This window comes from Ylistrum balloti, unplaced genomic scaffold (assembly GCF_031769215.1).
Source record: "Ylistrum balloti isolate Yb309-2 unplaced genomic scaffold, AGI_CSIRO_Ybal_v1 Utg369800, whole genome shotgun sequence".
NCBI classification, from domain to species: domain Eukaryota; kingdom Metazoa; phylum Mollusca; class Bivalvia; order Pectinida; family Pectinidae; genus Ylistrum; species Ylistrum balloti.
The window spans coordinates 1,854,656-1,878,798 of record NW_026781978.1 but is presented as its reverse complement, the minus strand read 5'-3'; the positions used below and the strand labels follow the sequence as shown (position 1 = coordinate 1,878,798).

Sequence of the window (24,143 nt, the reverse complement as noted above, 5' to 3'; positions counted from 1 at the left end):
CACCCTCAAACACACACAATCACACATCCTCGCACACACACATCCTCACACCCTTACACACACCCTCAGACACATACCCACACACACACCATCACACATGAACACCCTAAAACATGCTATTTCAGATCTACATCCTTATTAACATTTATTGCAAACGAAGACGTACGGAACATTTAGAAAGGATTAGAATTTGATTTTTAAAAAAGGTGAGAAAAGGGAAATCACACACGAACATCCTAAAAACATGCGACTTCATATCTACATCCTCATTAAGATTTATCTGTAACCAAGACGAAAATTGTATTATGCGACGCTGTGTAATTCTCTTGTTTCCTCATCTGATTTTAACGATAAAAGATAATCAATTATCATACTGTATGTATTTATGTATCTTACTTTTAAGTCGTCACCATTTGTGTAGATTTAGCATACTCACAACTACCTTGGAACAAACATCATAATGAATGAACATTTTCAACGATCTTGTACCGCACACTGTATAATTCAATTTAATAACATAACGTTCAGGCCTATGAAAGATGATTGTTTCATTGACAAAAACTTAAACAAACGATAGAAGTAATGCAGCTATCCAGTTTTAACAAAACTACAAAGTAATGATTACTATGTCAAAGCATTACTTCTGTAAGATGGAATACCGAACATTGACAAAATCCGTCTCTGTTCAGAGTAAATTATATATACCAGAGTAGCTGGTCTAGACTGAGGTGTTCTTGATAAAACATGATTGTTATTAATCTAGTTAGAACACATTGTCATACTTGTGTCATTTATGACACAATATACGGTCGTTACATCTAAGAGAAAGCACATATTCCAGAATCCTTGGAGACTGAGGTCGCTATGACAAATTCCCACGGGGGCGTCTTTGATCGTGGAACGGCTGTATAGAAATGTTTACGATTGCGGTCACCCTTGCATGTTTTCAGAAATATATACTTCTTGATATCGACCTGTGCGTCAAAAATCTGCAGTCACGTCAATGACGCGGAAAGCAGTCATGCCAAATTCAATCTAAGGTGGCAAAGTAATTGTCACTTTAAGAAACGGTTTCTATGAGTGGAATAAAGTTTGATGTGTATTATGCATATAAATATGTCTGGTGTTTCAGTTAGTGTCATCCTTGTTCTCATTTCGGAATGTGACATTGCCTATTTGAATTGATACACATGGCGAGTGTTTTCGATGAGCATTTACCCTTCCCGATTAACTTTTTAAAGAGATCCTTTCTGATACAACTTTGGCAATCTGATCATTTTCATGAAAGTACGTTAGGTGACTAGTACATTCTAACTCTGGTGATATACAAAGTATTCTGGTCTTGCGTTATGGAGAGATATGAGAAGGCAATAAGACTAGTGAAGAAACCTGAGCATAAACAAGATAGAATTATGCTGAATGAGATGACAATAGCTATGAAAATAAGTTTTACTTTTTAATGGCTATCAACATTTTTTCAGGTAGTATCGATTTCATACGTATCATATTGTTGTCGCTTTTCTCTGAAGTAAATCAGAATTATTAAAGCGCGAACTTTAATTGTCAATTTTAAGCCCATTTGAAAATTTTCTTCCCTTTTTATAGATTTTTTTATCTCTTCAGGTATTTTGTGTACAGTTTATATAGATTTAAATTTCTAATTTGTTACTAATTTAGACGCGGAAATATACTTTTGAATAAACACAGGAGACTATTTACCAAACGAAGCTATTCTACTAATGATATGCTAACAAATTATTCTGCCTTCACCGATTTAGTTCTGAATAATTTCCAATAATCCTACGTGTAAACATGAGAATGAAGAATATACATGTCATACGGTGGTCCATCCTCTATCGATTGTCACCAGTGTAAAACACGCTACGGTCGCTGCCTCTTGTGTATGGCTACTGGGCTCGTCTATCTGTAGCTATCAAACTATGTAACATGTGTTCGGTAAGATACCTTGTGAATTGTGATACCTTAATGAATTTTAGTGTGTAATTCGACTGTTAATTAATAGTCACCATTAGAGTGGAGGTTTACATAGATTTTGTTTTCTAAAACTCTGAGTCAGAACGTGGACTTCATCTTTGGAATTAAATACCAACAGAAAGGCACCAGCAAGACACATTTGAATGCCATATAACGTTTTTCATCAACTCAGGTGATCACATTTCATGAAAAATTAAAGTGTAACGAAACGTATGGGTTATATTACCTCCGGGAGACATGTCTCTTGATTCGTATGATAATACATACAGCATAGAGGAGTGAGCTCATTCAAGCGACAATTGCGACAGATTAAAGTTGGCCACTATTGTCTTACAGGTTTTCTATTTGGAAAGAAATCAATGGAACTGTTAGGATTGAAGTTTCTATCATCATGACAAATTGATAATTGTGAGAACTGACTTCAACCTCATCAACTTTTATAGACGACATAAAATGTGAAAAGTGTTTCAACATGCCTAAATTGAAGAGCTTCTATATAACTTTTACTAACACCAATGGAGTTTGTTTTGCTGGAAGAGAGCTCGGAGGAGCCGTAGTATTGGACTTGGCAAGCAGATACAAGATGAAAGGTTAGTGATTTTAACATCTGACGATAAGTTAGAAAGAAAAGATAAATGTGTCATTTATCATTTTAACTTATTTATTGACGATACACTTCATAAAATGCTAGTAACATGTATGCTACGTTCGCATAATGGCATGATTCAGAGTATACACATATATTCGTTGTTGTTCTGAAATTATCTGATTTATTAAAATTACGCAATATATTGAATTATGGGGTTAATGGATCTGTTTAGCTAGATGTTGACTTTTCTTTCGATAACTTTGGATTTTCATCACTCTCCTGTTCAGCTTCAAAATTCGCTTAACAACAATGACGAGTCTTGGATGGAAGAAAAAGCTGTATGATGTAGTTTAAAACGTGTGCTTTAGTATTCGCAGTCTTAATGTTCAACCGCATGTAATTTCGTGTCTATGATTCCCAACACTATATGTTTACACATAATGTGTTTCATTGTATGTGTAGGTGCGTGCATGTGTTGAGTTAGCAATGAAAATATTGTAATCACTTTAAGCTGTAGTAAGGGATTAATAATTTTAGTTATGTTTATTATATTCGGTCAACAAATGTTGCTAGACAGAAAGTAGCGATTGTTGGTTTAACTGACAGAGTATTTGTATACGCACAAACAGTTCATAATCCCAATCAATATTAATCATCCAGGTTCACAGTTTATAATCACATTCATTTTGTCATGCAGATACTGACTTTATTCTACCACAATGTCACAGTGTTCTCAAAAATATATTTTTAACTCCAGAAGCATCATTCTGAAATAATTACTGTTTTGTTTGTATGTTCTGTTAAAATTATGACATCGTTCAAGCCGAGTACTGACATGTCTACTGTGCAAGACGTTAACAACACGAATCATTGTATGAGCTAACATTTCGTGAACATAATTTTCTTTTATCATTTTTCTGTTGAATGTTATTTCGTCGAATGGAGTCTCAAGTTTTTTGCTTGAAACAAAAGTCTGAAGCAAAATTCATATTTCAAATTCTAGATCGATCAAACGAAGTCGGTGATACCAGCCCTGTAAGTTGAGCTAAACATAGTAATGCCATTTTAGAAAATTAACCGCTTAGTATATAACAAAGAATCCCACAAGCGTACTTTACTAACACTTCTCATATCTAACTACGTGTATTGTAATACGAAAAGAAATCATTGAACCGGATAGTAATGATAACTTAGGGATAGAGTCATTAAACAACTAATTAACGCAATGACCGGTCATGGCCCTTGTTTAACGGATAACTAACTACCATAGAAAATCATTACCAAAAATAAGGGGAAAAACTTGAATTGAAAGGAATTTCCTTACCTTTTGCAATAACCTCGGGGTTATTTCAAAGTAAGGACAATTCCTGAATTTAATGAAGATCCATGAAACTGGGGTCAGGATTGGTTTAGATTGGTTTTATACAATATCATATTAACATTCTTTTTTTTTAGTTCAGTCTAGATTTTTTATTGTCCGTAACGAATTTTATAATCGAATTTTTTATTGAAACTTGTTTTAGCAATTCAGCTTGAAGATAAGATACAAGAACGATCTTGCATAATATCCTAAATTATTATGTTATATACAACAGAAAACTCGTTCTGCAGCTTGAAATACCAGACTTTGACAATAGTTTTCGACCTGAGACAAACATTTGGTTGTTTGATATCTTTAGAGACAGCTTATTACCTTTTACTGGAGATAAAAGATGCATGATATTCTGTTTGATAATTATCAAGTAAATACCAACATCTTAACAAAATTGTAGTTCAAACTCAAAATTGATACAAAGAGGCCAACGCTTTAAGAAAGAAAAAATTACCAGGAAGCCCTTAAAAAGGGGTAAAGATAGGAAGACTTTGCCTTCCAGACGACATCAGTAAGTTCTCGAATGACAACGAGCTTCACGTCAATGAAATCTCAAGGCATGCCACGAACATTGAACATAACCAAAGTCATATCGAACAAGGAGATATAACATTCATTAAGAAGATCATGGGTTTCCCAATAATGTTCTTGTTCATACTCCTTTTTAATCTATCAGCTGGAGATACTTTTCACCGAAACTTTTAAATCTTACGTTCTGCATAGATACAATGACGTGGTCATTTGGATTTGACACTCCGAAACACCGTTTTCAAATAATACCGAGATATATCGATCTCTTCAATAAATGTGCTTTACAATATCCAATACCTTCATACGAAAAAAAATACGTTGTCTGCATCAATATAAATATGGTTTACGGGGTAAGACCTTTCACCGCTTGATATGCACTTCTTGGCAAATGGAATCTTTATATTATTTTCCCCGTTTGCGCTTTTCATGAATCTTCTTCATTTACCCGATTCACAACCGTTGTCAATTGTCATGGACTTAATAACATTACAACTTCATTTCAAATTGATGAAGTTAATTGCTACACACTTAGAATCCATTCCACTTAACGCTCACTAGTTCTTAATGTTTAATTATGTCATGTAGAATACGTGTTCGCTAGATACGTTGTGGTCTCTAAGAGACCTTAAAAGAACTCTTTTGTCCAATTACGTGTAATTAATTCCTATGAAATCGCTGGAGTAGCAATGATTGTTTGTTCATCAATGATGATGTGTACAATATGTTGAATTAACTTCCGGAAACTCCTTAACACTGCATTAAGAAACGGCCAATGACTATCGATACCATCGATTGCCAACATACTATTATCAATGCCTCACCGATATTTCCATGTCTGTGAATCAAGGAAAATACTACAAAACACAAAACAGCGTCATAATAACAGGAATATTACGAAATCATCCTAGGTGTGTGTAAGGGCAGCAAGTAGAACTACTGGGGCAAATAACACAAAACATTTCATTGACATATATTAATTTCAATTCATAAAAAAAACGATTGTATTGAAAACAATCAGAAAATACTGACATGTTATCAAATTCTGATTATGATATGAAATTTTTGGATCGAAATATGAAGAAAAGAAAGATTCACATAGAAGTCTTTGAAAACAAAAAGAAAGATTTACAAGGAGATCTTTGCAAACATGCACGAGAAGGATACCACAAGGTTTTCTTGAAGAGGTTATCTCTTTAATTGGATGGTGATTTTCTTTGAAATAAGTGTTGACGTTCCTCGCAGCTCATCTTATACGCGAACAATAAGTAACTACCACTTTAGTGTTTAGTGATTTTTAAGCCATGGATTATCTATGACACGACCAAACACTAGATGATTCATTTTATTAGTGATATTGATAATTATCACACGGCCAATATTCTTCTAGCTTTCAGAGCCTAGATTTGTATCATGGTACTCGTTCAGCTAACAACTCGTATGTAAATACATATTTCAGAAGATCGCCATCAACGTATCTGACTATATTAACCAGCTGTTCATTTCATTCTAATGCATCTAGATGAAAACATTAAAGTGTGAAGGTGAACTACAATTGTACATTTAAGTTTCTTTTCAAGTAAATATGATGCAAATGCAATCGCTTTTTTGCTTGGTTTTTACCTCATTCTCCGTAAACAGCCAAAGCCATAATTGAGGCGGTCTATCCTTGTAATTGCTATTTGGTAGTTGTCTCACTGAACAACATACAGAGAACCATCGCTTGTCATCGAGAGCAACCGGGATAGGTTATCTTGTCCATTGGCACAAACAATATAATACCTTAGAATCTTCAACCATTATGTGTAGTGCTGATAGATACTTTCTTTATTTAGTTGCTTCAACTTTGCATATACATATGTACCTTATATATGTCCTTAAATTGTGATTCTGGTATAAATATTGTGACTTCTTGTTCAATTTGCGATAACTTAAAGGTGCATTGTTCAAGAACTCTCTGTATGCATTTTACCGATCATAAACATATCGATAAAAGTCGGTTCATTTTTCTGGAAATGAGGAAGTGACAAACATGTAACATGAAATCACCCATAAATAATATAATAGTGTTATTATCTACTTTCCATGTTGCTATTTTCACTACGTACAAGTATCCTATTGACACAATTGCTTTCGGGTGTCACTATCGATTGAAAGAATTTATTCAACATGTCAACATATAGTTCATATCGCCGACAGATGGTTAATAAGTATTATCTCCAATATATGTAACGGGGCTGATGTTGTCTACTGTATCACCTAGTATTATCTTCAACATAAGTAATGGTGGTGATCTTGTCTACTATATCACCTAGTATTATCTCCAACATAAGTAATGGGGGTGATGTTGTCTACTGTGTCACTTAGTATTATCTCCAACATAAGTAATGGGGCTGATGTTGTGTTCTGTATCACCTAGTATTATCTCAAACATAAGTAATGGGGCTGATGTTGTGTTCTGTATCACCTAATATTATCTCAAACATAAGTAATGGGGCTGATGTTGTCTACTGTATCACCTAGTATTATCTCCAACATAAGTAATGGGGGTGATGTTGTCTACTGTATCACCTAGTATTATCTCCAACATAAGTAATGGGGGTGATGTTGTCTACTGTATCACCTAGTATTATCTCCAACATAAGTAATGGGGGTGATGTTGTGTTCTGTATCACCTAGTATTATCTCAAACATAAGTAATGGGGTTGATGTTGTGTACTGTATCACCTAGTATTATCTCCAACATAAGTAATGGGGCTGATGTTGTGTTCTGTATCACCTAGTATTATCTCAAACATAAGTAATGGGGTTGATGTTGTGTACTGTATCACCTAGTATTACCTCCAACATAAGTAATGGGGCTTATGTTGTCTACTGTATCACCTAGTATTATCTCCAACATAAGTAATGGGGCTTATGTTGTCTACTGTGTCACTTAGTATTATCTCCAACATAAGTAATGGGGGTGATGTTGTGTACTGTATCACCTAGTATTATCTCCAACATAAGTAATGGGGCTGATGTTGTGTTCTGTATCACCTAGTATTATCTCCAACATAAGTAATGGTGGTGATGTTGTGTACTGTATCACCTAGTATTATCTCCAACATAAGTAATGGGGCTGATGTTGTCTATTGTGTCACCTAGTATTATCTCCAACATAAGTAATGGGGCTTATGTTGTCTATTGTATCACCTAGTATTATCTCCAACATAAGTAATGGGGGTGATGTTGTCTACTGTATCACCTAGTATTATCTCCAACATAAGTAATGGGGCTGATGTTGTCTATTGTGTCACTTAGTATTATCTCCAACATAAGTAATGGGGCTGATGTTGTCTATTGTAACACCTAGTAGTATCTCCAACATAAGTAATGGGGCTTATGTTGTCTACTGTATCACCTAGTATTATCTCCAACATAAGTAATGGGGGTGATGTTGTCTACTGTGTCGCTTAGTATTATCTCCAACATAAGTAATGGGGGTGATGTTGTGTTCTGTATCACCTAGTATTATCTCAAACATAAGTAATGGGGGTGATGTTGTGTTCTGTATCACCTAGTATTATCTCAAACATAAGTAATGGGGGTGATGTTGTCTACTGTATCACCTAGTATTATCTCAAACATAAGTAATGGGGGTGATGTTGTCTACTGTGTCACTTAGTATTATCTCCAACATAAGTAATGGGGGTGATGTTGTGTTCTGTATCACCTAGTATTATCTCAAACATAAGTAATGGGGGTGATGTTGTCTACTGTATCACCTAGTATTATTTCAAACATAAGTAATGGGGCTGATGTTGTCTACTGTATCAACTACTATGTGATTATTTTAATTCAGCAGATACATGCTAAATCAATACTTCAGCACAATATTCCAATATGCCGGGTGAATGTTTTCCTGTGTATAGGGGCCTAGTAATCAGGTATCGACAGAAGTCTTTCTTACTATTGTATTTGAGATGAAACCGTAGATTGAGTAATTTCAATTAGTTTTATCTATTGCATTATACGTCTTCTCTTTCGTGACACAACGCCACAGTTAGAAGGCTTTGGGCTACTTACTTCAAATATCATTGATGTCTCAATGTCAATGTTTATTGTATATGTGAGAGTGACAGCGTGCACAAATATAAAACCGTCGTCTGTGACAAATTACTATGCAAACTAAAATATACTGGGACAAGGTACGACTTATCTGTCAAAAAGTGAAAACAAGTGATCAATGAATTAATTATAGTTCCAATCAACGCCTTACACATCTCCATTAAGGAGAAAGGTGTAATTTGATAATTAAGAGAATAAGGTATTTTGTTTCTAAGATGAAGTTAACATGCATGTGCTTGGTATTAATGCAATTGCTTTACAACAAGTCCTTAATTGACATGGTAATCACAAACAGACTTAATGAACATCATTCTAGATGCTTACTTGTGAAATATAGCTTTTGTCAATATCAGAACGGTATCACCATCTAATTTGCAAAATGGTTGCTTGTGATCATGGTGCCAATATTAGTTAGCATCGTTTTAACTGGTCTTTCTACAAATACATTTGACTCTCTCTCTCTCTCTCTCTCTCTCTCTCTCTCTCTCTCTCTCTCTCTCTCTCTCTCTCTCTCTCTCTCTCTCTATTGATATCATAAGTTGATAGAATCTGTTACTGGAGGCTGTGAGGCTATTCCAAAGGGAGATCATGACCTTGTAGCTCGAGCATATTTTGACAAGGTTGACTGGGGAAAAGTTAATAAAAAATTAAATATTGACTAGAAGCAATTAGTCTCTGAAAACGTATCTGGGCAAATTCATATTATCGTTCCACTTTTATTGAATTTCTATTGTAAAATGTATTTTGTTACAGCAAAAGTCATGGGCTTCCATTCTTTCGGTGTACAATACTACGATATGATGTCGATACGATAATGAAATTTATGCCATGTCAATTTGATATAAATTTTTAATTTTTCTATTTATTATTTTACATGTACATTACAAACCGACCGTTTTCTTTCCAATTGGAGAGTTGACAATTCCTCTATTAGTTTTTTAGGCAAAGTTCATATTTTGAAAATAACAGATATTTAAGACAGTTATTTAAACTAAAGAAAACAAATTATGAAAAAGAGAGTTTTAAGTAGCTATCCTGATAACAAAGACTTTTATTTCAGACAGAGTGCAAGTGTTCAACTGTATAGCTACAATGTCAATTAAATCTAGATCAAGTCTTAGTAATGTCTCACAACCTTATGAGCGATGTTAGTAGGAACAAAATTAAAATATGTCACAAAAGACAAAATAAATAATAGTTTATAATTATAACCAAAATGTGTATTATGTTCTTCGTCAGTATGTATCCATTGAGTTCTGTCTCCTTATCTGTCAGCAGTACATTTTTATTTCGGAAATCATAATATTGAGAATTTGAGGTGGGAACGCCTTGTATCTGCTGACTTCCACATTGACCATGATGTGAGAGGTACGCTGCTTTCTATCTAATGCATTTCCGTATATTGCCCCGATGTAGCTGTTCTTTTTCTGGGTTTTTAAACATTCTAATGTTTAACCATTAATGTGTATAAAAGAGGTGTCAATAAAGTTGTAAACCAAACTGGAATCTGATAAAATGACGACAAAGAATGTACTAACGGAAAGAACTACAAGGAGATCAGAGAAAAGATACAATAAGAACTAATTAAACCAGATTATACCTAAAGGTAAACATGGTCTGCTTCATAGCAAACACCCAAAGTAATTGTATGTCGATCAAAGAAATGGCAGGTTCTCAAAAGGAAGACAACCTAATCTGCTCTGTATTGACATTTTTATAAACATAAAGGAATATATCATTGTTGTCTTTTAGACATTTACAATCAACTCGCTAACTCTAACCGAGCTACAGACCAGGATGTGATGTCAGCTTCTATACATAAACTTTGCATGTAAGCATCTATTATTACACAACACCCTACCTGATGAACATTTTCATTTACATATTCATGTAGTTGCCTCTTTTCAAAATAACGAAATTATCGACATTACCGTATTGTAATTGTGATCACAGCGTGTAATGTTTCCAATCGGACCATGGGTGGTTAAATAATATATCCTTCCAAACACATTGGTCTCTTTATGTTTTTATGATGTCATTAGCAAATGGCATTTTTGATTGACAATTCTCTTAGAATTGTTATAATTAATCAGGTTTTGACTGTTGCTTGGAAGCAATTTAATTTTTTTTTTAAACAAATGTAAAGTACATGGCTTAGTCACTACTTACTAATGCAAACGAACCTATATGCAAAACACATATACAGGAGCCCATTCACTTAATGTTCAGTGTCAATGTTGACAAAGACTCAGATATTTAGATAGTTGATATCGTTGAACCTGATTGCTGCTCAGTGATTGACTGTGTTGTCAAACTATCACAATCCAAACAATTCATGGTCAAATATCCTACACTCTAAATATCGTCTTAAGGACAGGAAAGATATCTAATGCTTTTCCTTAGCTAAATCCGTATATCTTTATGATAAAATAAACTGCTATCATTTCAGTGTAAAGTGGTACTTTCACATCTACAGACATACATCTGAATATGATTTATTTGACAATTTTCAGTTGATATCAGTGGAATATTGCTTATGGAAGGTAGAGGTACAACGAACACCCTTGTAAAAACAACTATGATAAAGTAAAAAAAAATTCCATTCTTCAGGTTTAATACATAATTATGGCTAATGGCAACACCTGCAATGTAATTCTAGGTCAAATGAAAAATGGTAACGTTAAAAGAAATGAAACCACACGTTCACAATGATCAACATATCGAACCATTCACCATACAAGTATTGATTGAAAAGGTTATTTATTCAAAACCTAGATTATTTGTATTCTTCGCAATTATATCATAATTGTTTCCCGCCAATGGACTATAAATCCCGGGATGGGTGGTTCGATGGTGCAGTGGTAACAGGTGTGAGGGTTACCTGACCGACCGCGTGGGGTTCCCCTGGGTATGCCGGTTAGATCTCTACCGTGCTTACATCCGGGCCCATCCGGATGATAAGTTTAGCGTTGTCTGTTATGTAAAGCCTACACTGAACCGATCGAGATAAAGAGAGGTTCTCTCTAGTCGAGCGTTATATTACGTTATGTAGATTCAAATTGGACGAAAAGTCTTTGTTACATAATATGTGCCAGCGCGAGTCGTGTAAAGATGATTTTTTTTATTACAAACGGAATTAATTCAAAATTCATTGATGAAAGAAAAAAGTTTTAACTACATTACAACATGAGAAGTACAAGATAAAAATGCATGCATATGAGTACATATAAACATTTACAAGATTAGTACAACACAAAAAATATAACATAGAATGCAGAGCCATACAACCGTCGAAGAAGACAGCAGTACTAGGTCAATATAGGTACATCTTCAATATAATTTACAGTGAATTAACAGTAAACATGATAGCGTCCATTTCACGTTATGAAGATGACTGGTTTACATGTATTTGTTTGAAGATCTTAATGCTTTTGAATTTTACTTTGTTATCTATTTTTGTACCATTTGGTTTTAATTTGTATCAACAATAAAATTATTTCATAAACAACATGTAACTATCTATATATCTTGCAGATTCTTACCAAATATTATTTTAAACTGAACAAAATGAAAAGTCATGAGACGTGTTTTGTGTTATTGCAAAGTGTGGTTATAAGGAATGCAATTAAGTAACAGTTCCTTTAGAAGTATAACTTTAAAAAAAGATAGCTATGAATAATTTTTTAAGATAATTTTTTTTTTCACATTTGCCTGGCAAACTCTTCAAAGAGCATTATCAACACAACATCCATAAATTTGTCTGCGTTGATTGACTTTTGGAATCGTGATACTGTTATCCTTACATCCACGATGCTTTGAAACACCATGAAGACATCAACAAGTGTCTTATCTGTGCTTATGATACATCAATGTTACCTTGTATCCACGGTGCATACAACATCAAAGGGGCGGTAGAGAATTAAATCACTTGTAATATCACGCACGCGTTGGAATCAATAAACCATTTTCCATGACAAATATATTGCAGTTATTATGTCCCCTTTCAATTTAAACTTATTCAAGATGAATTTGCTCTTTTGTCACAATTGATGTTCCTCTTATAACTGTAATTTTTATTGCATTTTTAAAGACTTTTTTGTAGTATGGTATGTAAACATATAGATGGTTACAGAGCCACAACTTAGCGTTCAACTGCAGGTAAGGGTAATCACTTTGGGGGTTACATATACCTCGAAATTATCAGCAACGTTCCAATGAGTCTGATAAAAGATTTTGGACTGCAATGATAAAACAAATCGAATATGACAACACAATGTGTATATGATGTTTATTAGTACAACAAACAGTGTCACCCCATTACTGCAATGGTGATGCAATTTATTACACCGAAATAATCGATGTTACCGCATTTCAATTTGCATTTAAATGTGACTGAGATTTAAGGCGTTTCATTCCAGCACTCCGATTACGTTTCCGTGGCTACGCCTTAGTTCACTGGACAGAACATCACTCAAGTGGTCAAGGCAAGAGTAAGCGGACAGTGACCAAACACTACACGGGCGAGGAGCTATATTTTGACCATACGGTTGTGCTGTTTGGTAAATTTATGTTATTTTTGTACTTGTCATTTTCTAATGAAATGGATTTGGATTCTTCACGTTAATGTAATTTAATTTATACTTCATATTCTGACTATAAGTTATCTTAACAACACATTAGCTTTCCCAAACAAGTTTTGAGTCTCCAATAACACAAGTTCAAATCATTGCGTTCAAAACAACCTATTTTCAGAGGATTACGATTATTTTAATCTTATATTTAAATTTCGATATTTAAGAAAATGTTGTGGTCTTTTTCAGAAAAAAAAAATGGGTCATTATCCTAAATTTCCTATGAGAACGACCACCATCAACTTATTTTAATTCGCAATACAATATATACATATTTAGATATGGAGATTATGGAGAATAAGCAATCAATTATATATATATATATCTGAGCGTAAAATCAGAAACGGAATATGTAATGGCCTCACCAATCGATATTGAATACCACGTGATACCACTTATCACCGTATACATGCATCGGTCTATTAGGTATACATATCAATGAATAGTAATAGAAATGAAATTCATTAAGATGAGAGATCATTACCATTTGATGAGTGTTTTCAATGAAATCGCCATATTTTAGATAACCAGTTCAATTTAATGTTTCAGTTGTATGTTAAAAGTATAAACACATGAAATGCGTCCTACCGCCAATCGATAGTGTGTACTTTGCCAGGGCTATTGTTGGGAATCAATTATCATATTAACGTTTTTCAGAGTCAGCTTATATTGTGAATCGTCAATCAAATATTCGTTATCTTCAATGAAAGTGACAAATTATGTGTTTACCTTCAGTTTCACGGTTAGTGACACGAACAATGGAGATTCGAACATAGAGATTTTTTTAATTGAGTTTATGCTCCCGACTCGAACTAATATCGAAGTCAGGTGTAAATAATTCCGTCAACGGTATTTTGTCATGTCATTTCATACTTCTATTTACTCTTTTTTTCATCCCGGAGAATCACTTTAATGTCAGCAATTTTAATAGCGTATTTTCCAGTCGTATATCTATAGTTTATTTAAAAACTAAGGCAATGATCAGTCTATATATGTAATTAACATCATTCCAAACATGCTTTGGTGACAATGTAACTCCGATTGTTACATACTTTGCTGACACTGTCACTCGGATTGTTACATACGTGTTGTGGCAATGTCACTCGGATTGTTACATACGTGTTGTGGCAATGTAACACCGATTGTTACATACGTTTGGTGACACTGTAACTCGGATTGTTAGGTACGTGTTGTGACACTGTAACTCGGATTGTTACATGCGTGTTGTGAAAATGTAACTCGGATTGTTACATACGTTTGGTGACACTGTAACTCGGATTGTTGCATACATGTTGTGACACTGTAACACCGATTGTTACATACGTTTGGTGACACTGTAACTCGGATTGTTAGGTACGTGTTGTGACACTGTAACTCGGATTGTTACATACGTTTGGTGACACTCTAACTCGGATTGTTACATACGTTTGGTGACGCCGTAACTTGGATTGTTACATACGTTTGGTGACACTGTAACTTGGATTGTTACATACGTGTGGTGACAATGTAACTTGGATTGTTACATACGTGTTGTGATAATGTAACTCGGATTGTTACATACTTGTTGTGGCAATGTAACTCCGATTATTACATACGTTTGGTGACACTGTAACGTGGATTGTTACATGCGTTTTGTTACAATGTAACTCCGATTGTTACATAGGTTTGGTGAAACTGTAACTCGGATTGTTACATACGAGTTGTGACACTGTAACTCTGATTGTTACATACGTTTGGTGACACTGTAACTCCGATTGTTACATACGTGTTGTGACAATGTAACTCGGATTGTAACATACGTGCTGTGGCAATGTAACTCTGATTGTTACATACGTTTGGTGACACTGTAACGTGGATTGTTACATACGTTTGGTGACACTGTAACTCAGTTTGTTGCATACGTGTTGTGACACTGTAACTCGGTTTGTTACATGCGTTAAGTTACAATGTAACTCCGATTGTTACATACGTTTGGTGACACTGTAACTCCGATTGTTACATACGTTTGGTGACACTGTAACTCGGATTGTTACATACGAGTAACTCGGTTGTTGTGGCAACTCTGATTGTTACATACGTTTGGTGACACTGTAACTCCGATTGTTACATACGTTTGGTGACACTGTAACTCAGTTTGTTGCATACGTGTTGTGACACTGTAACTCGGTTTGTTACATGCGTTAAGTTACAATGTAACTCCGATTGCTACATACGTTTGGTGACACTGTAACTCCGATTGGTACATACGTTTGGTGAAACTGTAACTCGGATTGTTACATACGTGTTGTGACACTGTAACTCTGATTGTTACATACGTTTGGTGACACTGTAACTCGGATTGTAACATACGTGTTGTGGCAATGTAACTCGGATTGTTTCATACGTTTGGTGACACTCTAACTCGGATTGTTACATACGTTTGGTGACAATGTAACTCGGATTGTTACATACGTTTGGTGACGCCGTACCTCGGATTGTTACATACGTTTGGTGACACTGTAACTCGGATTGTTAGGTACGTGTTGTGACAATGTAACTCGGATTGTAACATACGTGTTGTGACAATGTAACTCGGATTGTTACATACGTGTTGTGATAATGTAACTCGGATTGTTACATACGTGTTGTGATAATGTAACTCGGATTGTTACATACGTCTGGTGACACTGTGTAACTCGGATTGTTACATACGTTAGGTGACGATGTAACTCCGATTGTAACATACGTGTTGTGGCAATGTAACTCCGATTATTACATATGTTTGGTGACACTGTAACGTGGATTGTTACATGCGTTTTGTTACAATGTAACTCCGATTGTTACATACGTTTGGTGAAACTGTAACTCGGATTGTTACATACGTGTTGTGACACTGTAACTCTGATTGTTATATATGTTTGGTGACACTGTAACTCGGATTGTTGCATACGTGTTGTGACACTGTAACTCGGATTGTTACATGCGTTTGGTGACACTGTAACTCTGATTGTTATATATGTTTGGTGACACTGTAACTCGGATTGTTGCATACGTGTTGTGACACTGTAACTCGGATTGTTACATGCGTTTAGTTACAATGTAACTCCGATTGGTACATACGTTTGGTGAAACTGTAACTCGGATTGTTACATACGAGTTGTGACACTGTAACTCTGATTGTTACATACGTTTGGTGACACTGTAACTCCGATTGTTGCATACGTGTTGTGACAATGTAACTCAGATTGTAACATACGTGTTGTGGCAATGTAACTCTGATTGTTACATACGTTTGGTGACACTGTAACTCCGATTGTTACATACGTTTGGTGACACTGTAACTCAGATTGTTGCATACGTGTTGTGACACTGTTACTCGGTTTGTTACATGCGTTTAGTTACAATGTAACTCCGATTGTTACATACGTTTGGTGACACTGTAACTCGGATTGTTACATACGTGTTGTGACAATGCAACTCTGATTGTTGCATACGTGTTGTGGCAATGTAACTCCGATTGGTACATACGTTTGGTGACACTGTAACTCCGATTGTTACATACGTTTGTTGACACTGTAACTCGGATTGTTACATGCGTTTGGTGACACTGTAACTCGGATTGTTACATACGTTTGGTGACACTGTAACTCCGATTGTTAGGTACGTGTTGTGACAATGTAACTCGGATTGTTACATGCGTTTGGTGACACTGTAACTCGGATTGTTACATACGTTTGGTGACACTGTAACTCCGATTGTTAGGTACGTGTTGTGGCAATGTAGCTCCGATTGTTACATGCGTTTGGTGACACTGTAACTCGGATTGTTACATACGTTTGGTGACACTGTAACTCGGATTGTTACATGCGTTTGGTGACACTGTAACTCGGATTGTTACATACGTTTGGTGACACTGTAACTCGGATTGTTACATACGTTTGGTGACATGATATAAACGGTTACTCATTTATACCGCCATTTCGTGATCGAGTCCATCATACATTTCAGTCTATCCTATAGCATGTCTGTGCTGGTTTGACGGATAATCGGTAGCACTTTCGTAACTGCTCGTTAACTCTCTGCTCAAGTTATGAATATTCATTTACCTTTCCTTTCACACACTTAACATTTTTTTCATATCAAACCGTTGTCACCGCGCGGCCATGTCATTGATTCTAGGTTCCTGTTAAGTTTGTCAATATCAATCTATGTTATCTACTAATCTGCATATGTTTGACAAAGATGAACACGTGTTATTCCCTAACGGACTGTGGTATATAACAACCTGTCATTGTAACAGTAACTATGCATTAAGTTAATTGTGTTTGTAAAAGACTTCTTATATTATTGTTAAAGCTATGTTTCTATCTCAATATCAAGTGTATGTTTATATATGTAGCTAGCATGTGGATTAATATTGCATTGTTTCATAGCATTGATATCGGAATATATGATTAAGATCAACTTCAAAACAAGTAATTTCAACATAGAGTCAGATACCTCTTACAACGATTCTATTTAATGTACACATTAGGTATATTCAGGAACATGGTGCCAACAAAAATAACAAAGAAATAACAACTTGTTAACAGAATAATCATTCAAACACAGCATAAATCAAAAGAAATATTAACATGAAGACTCTTCAAAAAAATACAAAGATAAGAGTGTTCCGGAAGAGTTAGCATCTTCTGCTTCTTCGACGAAGCCCGACATGTAAATCTTGGTCAATCCATGAAAGTAATGTCATACTTCCAAATGAAAACACGTTAAACAACAACGGAATCAACAGACAAACCAACGATCTTCAAACAATTCCTGCATCATGACGTACAAAGACATAGAATATTTTTAAATGAGATAATTATGACGACAACAAAACTTTCCCATAATAATCATCTTCAACCTGCGTCACTCGAAACCTATGTTGTCAGTGTCCATTGACGACATCTTGATCGAAAATTGTGATATTTAGAACAAGCCCTAGAATATCAGATCGATGCCACGATGTCTTTTACACGTATAGGTTGGGAATACATACATGTACCAATCTATAAATGGGAAAAAATCACCATAGTATCACATAGCTTGGCTTAGCGACGAAGGTGATATCATTAAATACTTTAAAATCTTCATAAATAATAATGATAATAATAACAATAATAATTGGCTTTATCTATTCTTGATAGCATATTGAACAATATGCTCGACTTACATATAGTCATGAAGACGTTATGAATATGTTACAAAAACTGAGATTAATAAACAGTAGCATCTCATGAAAATTGCTGCTTCCGAAAATCAACTGTCAGATGTCAGTGATCAAGGTTTTAAAGAAATTCAGCTCTAACCTGATACTTTTGCGCTGTAGTAGAGCAGGAGGTGTACCATCCGTTAGTGCTTCACAAAGCTAGGATTTACTACAGGCCTAAACAAAAACTTGAAAATAACATTTGTCTAAAAACAATGTGAGAAACATCAATCGATCAACAAGACCTGAATTTAGAGATGATAACCCGACATAGCCGAATAAAACGCACACATGTGACGACACGGCACCGACAACCCTTACAGCTCGGTGCCAAACGAGACAAATTATTCCCGTTTTACTTAAAAAAAAACCGCGGGAATATTTGATTTGCATTAGTTTTCCGCATGCATCAATGCATTGACTATGAATGACAAAAAGTTGACAATTCCTTTTTCCGAAAATCTTTCCATGAAAAGTTTTATTGTACGATTGATGACATGTCATAAATTTTGATTCTGAATTGAGTTATTTGGGTCACTTTGAATACAGAAGATATGTCCATTTAATATACTAGTACTTCTGTTATCTGTGACGCATATTAGAAAAAACAAATCAATCAAACTCCCCTACATAGTCCTTATATGTCAGAATGTATTGAGCGCCATTCATGAAATTCTGTTTTGATTCATACCTAAGTTCCGAACAATACTGGAATGAAGCGTATCTCTCTATCACTGTTGAATGCTGGATTGATGGTTTTAAAGATGATGATGACGACGATGATGGTGCTTTTTCTCCCTTGAATCTTCCTGTTACTTGACGTTGTCCAATCGACTTAGGTCAATTCTCTTGCGACATGAAAGGGTGCGCCCCTCATGTGGCGGAGTCGTCTGGGGGTTGATTTGTTTATAACTTGAAGACGACTCCATCGCCTAATGGTTCCTCACTTGCTATTAATGTTGAATGAGATGTCAGTTTGTATTTTCAGCATCCACTAATGATCAGTGTGAGACAATTGATGTTGGACAGCACAAATTTCCCTTTGAGTTCCATGTACCTTCTACATGTCCCACGTCGTATGAGGGCACATGGGGTCGCATCCGGTATGAAGCTGTGGCTACTATTGAAAAGATGTTTGGTGTTGGCCATTCAACGATTAGTGGTTTCACTGTACTCAGCCACTTTGATTTAAATGAAGATCCTCGGGCACGGGTAAGATTTTTTTTACAGCCCAGTCCTCTAAATGTGTACCTTTCCTTGTCTTATTTCTCAACTTCACACATCAACGTAAAGAACGATATACATTCATTATCTTCGTGGACATTTATTCTAAATACGGTTTTAATGCGAGTACAATTTGGAATTTTTTGTCATTTTAAATCATATTTGAGATAAAGGATCACCTACTGCCATAAGTCAACCGAAAGGAAAACTTAGTCTAAGCCTTGTAATTTACTGTAGAAAGTTTGGATAGTTTACTTTCCTTTTTGTTTAATTTTTTATGAACCTGTTTCATGTTTGCACTTCATTAAATTTCTTATCTAAAGTACGTGTAAAGGTAAACCATAGCGTGATTTCTTTGTTATTTTCACAGTCGCAATTAATCATCAAATTATTCCAGTAATAGTAGGAGTTTATTATATTGAAAAGAAAAATCAAAGAAAAGTGCCCATAATCTTGTGTCCACATTCTTAGAACTCCAGATATAGTTATTCATTTTACAGATGTTCAATATTCAAACTGGCTTGTTGATCGCAACAGGTAGTACTCGCTAGTATAAACATCCGGTCGTATGGAAAGTTCAATTTGTCACGCTATTTTCTCATAAAATTGGCATATTGGATTAATCAACTAGCATAAATCAATGTATATGTTTATTGAACACTACTGTAATCCAATCTACTGAAGGATGTTATACGCCTTGATGGTAATCGTTATATATATATACATTCGAGACAATTTACATTTCTGGAGATAATTCCCATAAATCCATGACTAATGTATGGTGTTGGGAAAATATTGATATGTTACCGAGGCAGTTTTGTTGCAAGTAACTGCTAAGAGACATGTATACAGAATGGTTTCTTTTCATACAACCACATACAATGCCTTTCAATTTACAAACAATTTTGTACAATGAAACAAGATACACTTGGCATTTACTGAATAGACTATGAAATCAGAGTTCAAGAACGGAATAGAGTATTATTGTAATAAAAAGAAACGTTTTACATGTTTTATGTAAGTAGTTTTCTTCGTGTATCCAATCAGGAGAGTACCACGGCAGAGAATGAGATGTCCCTTTGTTGTCTGTGCTGCAAGTCTGGCCCAATCACAGCATCTCTTTTCCTGGACTGTGTTGGATTCGTTCCAGGGGAGCGTATACCGATCCGAGCTGAAATACTTAACCAAAGTAATAGAAAAATTGCGGGCATGACCGCGTCGCTGCAAATGGTACTTGTCATTTAGTCTCTTATACTATGAGAGCAATAATATAATGTATACAGAACGAAATAAAAACATCATCGTGTCTTTATTCCTTCATAGTCATTTTTGCTAAATTTTGTGGAACATAACAATCGATCTCTCTAGGACAAAACTTTTAATCATAGTAATGTTGGGAATTATAAGTTAATGAATGAATTCTTTTTAGAAGTACATTTGTTGTGTCCGAAGGAGGGATATTAATAGCCTTAACTTAAGCAAGAGAGGGAACATTAGACATATGTATATCTTTAAACCGTTAATTTGAGCTGTTTTATCTGTAAGATAGTGTTTGCCTTTGTTTCAACTTTGTTGCCACTGACAACGAAAATAAAACCGAAAACGCTATACTATATTGAAAACTATTTTTGTCAGATTGACTTTAATTGCAACATCGACAGCTTTCCATCAAACTGTATGCTCATTTCAATTTCCTAATTATGAATTTTCCATTTCTAGATAGCAATATGCCTGCATCCCCAACATATGTTATTTACATGTCACAATTGATTCAATATCCAACGGCCTTTTCCCATTATCATGATTTTCAAGGAACAAGTCATCAACTAACCGCCAAAATCGCCACACAGTGTGTCAAAAGATGCATGTTAATGAAAATTATGGGGAAGTTTTTTGGTCCCAATTGTGATCTCATTGAGAAATATTCAATTTCTTTGTGTGATATGAAGTTTAACGTGCATGATGCGCGTTAGTTTGCCTGTTGGCTCCATTGTTGCATACCTTGTTCTCATTTGAGGACATGACGTTGCATACTTGAATCGATCAAGATTAAGATATCTTCTTGTCTTATTCTTCTTGTACATTTGCAGGAGTCTCTGCGTATGGAATTATAGATAATTATTATGTTGACATGTTTGTATTTTTTTATGTTTTTTGCACGGATTACCATCTAAATATGGGAATAAATAAATAAACAACGACATTGTCGATATAATCAGGTACTATCGTTTTCATTTCAGTCTTCAGACGATTAAAAAAGTAACAAAATCGATCATTCTCGTTATATTTTGCTCAGATTGTCAAGTATTATGCCGTAAAGAAGGTTAGAACGCATACAAACATTATCGCCTCGGTCACCAAGTCTGATTTCACCTCGGCAAAATCAAAACTGGTCACATGGTCTGGTGACAAACTTGTCGTGCCTGCTGTTCCGCCTTCCTTCGTATCTGGCTGCCACATAGTCGACATCAGCTATGTCTTAGAGGTAGGTTTACTCCGTAAAAACCACGTCTAACATCGGTTGTCAAAGGTGAATAAAATATTGTTTAATCTTTAAGACGCAACAAAACGACGAAAGTAACTTCAGTAATGACAATGTGTAGAAATCTTAATCTGAACCAAATCGCTATTTGTTGTTATTTATGATACATTTTGCGAATATAACATTCTCACGGTTATTGTGCAACATATATGATATGTTTCCATGAATATGCGTTCTCCCTCTCTCTTGCAGTATAAAACTGCAACACGCGTTTTTTCAGTGAAGGATTTTATTTGCAAAGAAATGATTTTCCTCGGTTATTGAAAATCAATTTTGAAATGTTATCCTTTATATGAAGTGAAGTACCCATAAATCAATTAAATAGATGGTCTATTATGAAAGATTGGGGAGTTTGTCAATATCGTGTTAACATTAATTCATGTTGATACATAAAATCACATCAAATTTCTCACTATGTCAGCTGATTGTAAACCCTGCCGGCCCTTCCTTCAATCTACCTGTTAGGATGGAGGTTATCGTTGGGACCAAACCTCTCAAGGAATCCTGGAATACTCAAGGAAAGTCCAATGACAGACTCAATCGAACTCCCGACCAAATAGAGACAGACGATGCAAAATATTTGGAAAATAATGGAGCGCATCCTACAGGGAAACACACCAATGCTGACCAGGTCAACACCAGAGAGATAAAGGATGAGATGGGCTCTACAAGCAATGAACGTATGTATGGATATGGGAGACCATAACTCGCATAGTGATAAAAATATGTCGATACCATCAGTTGATTTTTGTTTAACTAAATATTCAACTAGTTAAAACATGTTGTGAATTATGGTCGTTTAAGTTTAAGACCAAATTAATGTCAATTATGATCTGTTATTAATTTTTTCCAAAATTGTCTCCCTTTATGATTCACCATAGGCTGATCCTACAAAAAAAAACAAGCTGTATAAAATTTCTACTATTAATTCCAGCAGAGATGGTATTTGGGGAGTGTATCCTCGGATCCGCAGACCTCGTGGATAATGACGAATTTGAAGAGATTCCAGGACCCGTTAATTTCACGCCAATGTATCCCTACTACAGCCTTACAAACAATCAATCGTCCTTTGATAGAAGTCCAAACAAACATTGATATGACATTATTTTGATCTTTATCTCTGTTGAGTCAACTGTGATCCACCTTACATTTAGTTATGCGTAACAGCAGTGACATCTTTATGGACATTTTTCCATACTTGACCAAGCCATTAAAACAATATTTGATATATGACTTCACACAACTTCATGGATATTTTTTTCCATATTTCACCAAGCCATTAAAAAGACATTTAATACATAGCTTCAGACCATTTTTTTTTCACGGAAGAATTGACATTATTGATTCGATGTCTAGAGTGATAACTTCATCAAGCATATATATTTTACAACACGTGTTAATACATATGCATGCTTTGTTTTACGTCTATTGCTTTCATTTAAATAAAGGATTAACTAGTATGGCTATTTCTAACTTGAAATGTGTATGCTGATTACACCTGCATTAAATATTATTGAAAACATGTAGATATTTCCGCATCGCCTCCTCTGGTTCAATAAGATGTGATATTTATTTCAGCTGTCGGGGATCATCAAACGATGAACTGTTGTAGTGAATACCATAGTTTATAGCCAACAACAATTATGCATCGAATCATCACTATTTACAAATCGCACATCAACAAGTAATAAAATCTACCTTACTTCGGCGATTGGAATAAATTCATGAATAATGCATACAGATGTAGACCATGGTCGATAGGATATATTTCCAAGCTCAGTGAAACGTCATGGTGTGTGAACAGTGTATATTACCACACCGCTATTTAATACAGGTTATAGAGAAACTCAATTGAAATGTCCCCGTCGAAAGGATTTGCTAAATGTACCTTATATTATTTCTCAAAACATATGTCGGATAAA

The 24,143-nt window shown here is 35.0% G+C and overlaps 1 protein-coding gene across 2 annotated transcripts; it reads left to right on the top strand.

Moving 5' to 3' along the window:
* Positions 1-2,153: 2,153 nt before the first annotated feature.
* Positions 2,154-23,542, top strand: LOC132544523 (arrestin domain-containing protein 3-like). 2 transcript variants are annotated; one of them, XM_060208133.1, is made up of 7 exons: positions 2,154-2,585; positions 13,013-13,153; positions 19,444-19,667; positions 20,727-20,909; positions 21,976-22,164; positions 22,643-22,901; positions 23,159-23,542. In XM_060208133.1, exons 1-7 carry the CDS (start codon positions 2,468-2,470, stop codon positions 23,314-23,316), a joined length of 1,272 nt encoding a protein of 423 aa, XP_060064116.1. In that variant the 5' UTR covers positions 2,154-2,467; the 3' UTR covers positions 23,317-23,542. The 2 variants fall into 2 exon arrangements, with proteins under 2 accessions (XP_060064116.1, XP_060064115.1); XM_060208132.1 differs by having other exon boundaries at positions 23,156-23,542.
* The last annotated feature ends 601 nt before the right edge of the window (positions 23,543-24,143 follow it).

Excerpts from the sequence above, each read along its gene's own strand:
- LOC132544523 (XM_060208132.1), top strand. The coding sequence starts at position 2,468 with ATGCCTAAATTGAAGAGCTTCTATATAACTTTTACTAACACCAATGGA. Across the intron at positions 13,154-19,443 it reads CCATACGGTTGTGCTGTTTG|CATCCACTAATGATCAGTGT; the intron begins GTAAATTTATGT and ends TTGTATTTTCAG. Across the intron at positions 22,165-22,642 it reads ACATCAGCTATGTCTTAGAG|CTGATTGTAAACCCTGCCGG; the intron begins GTAGGTTTACTC and ends TCACTATGTCAG.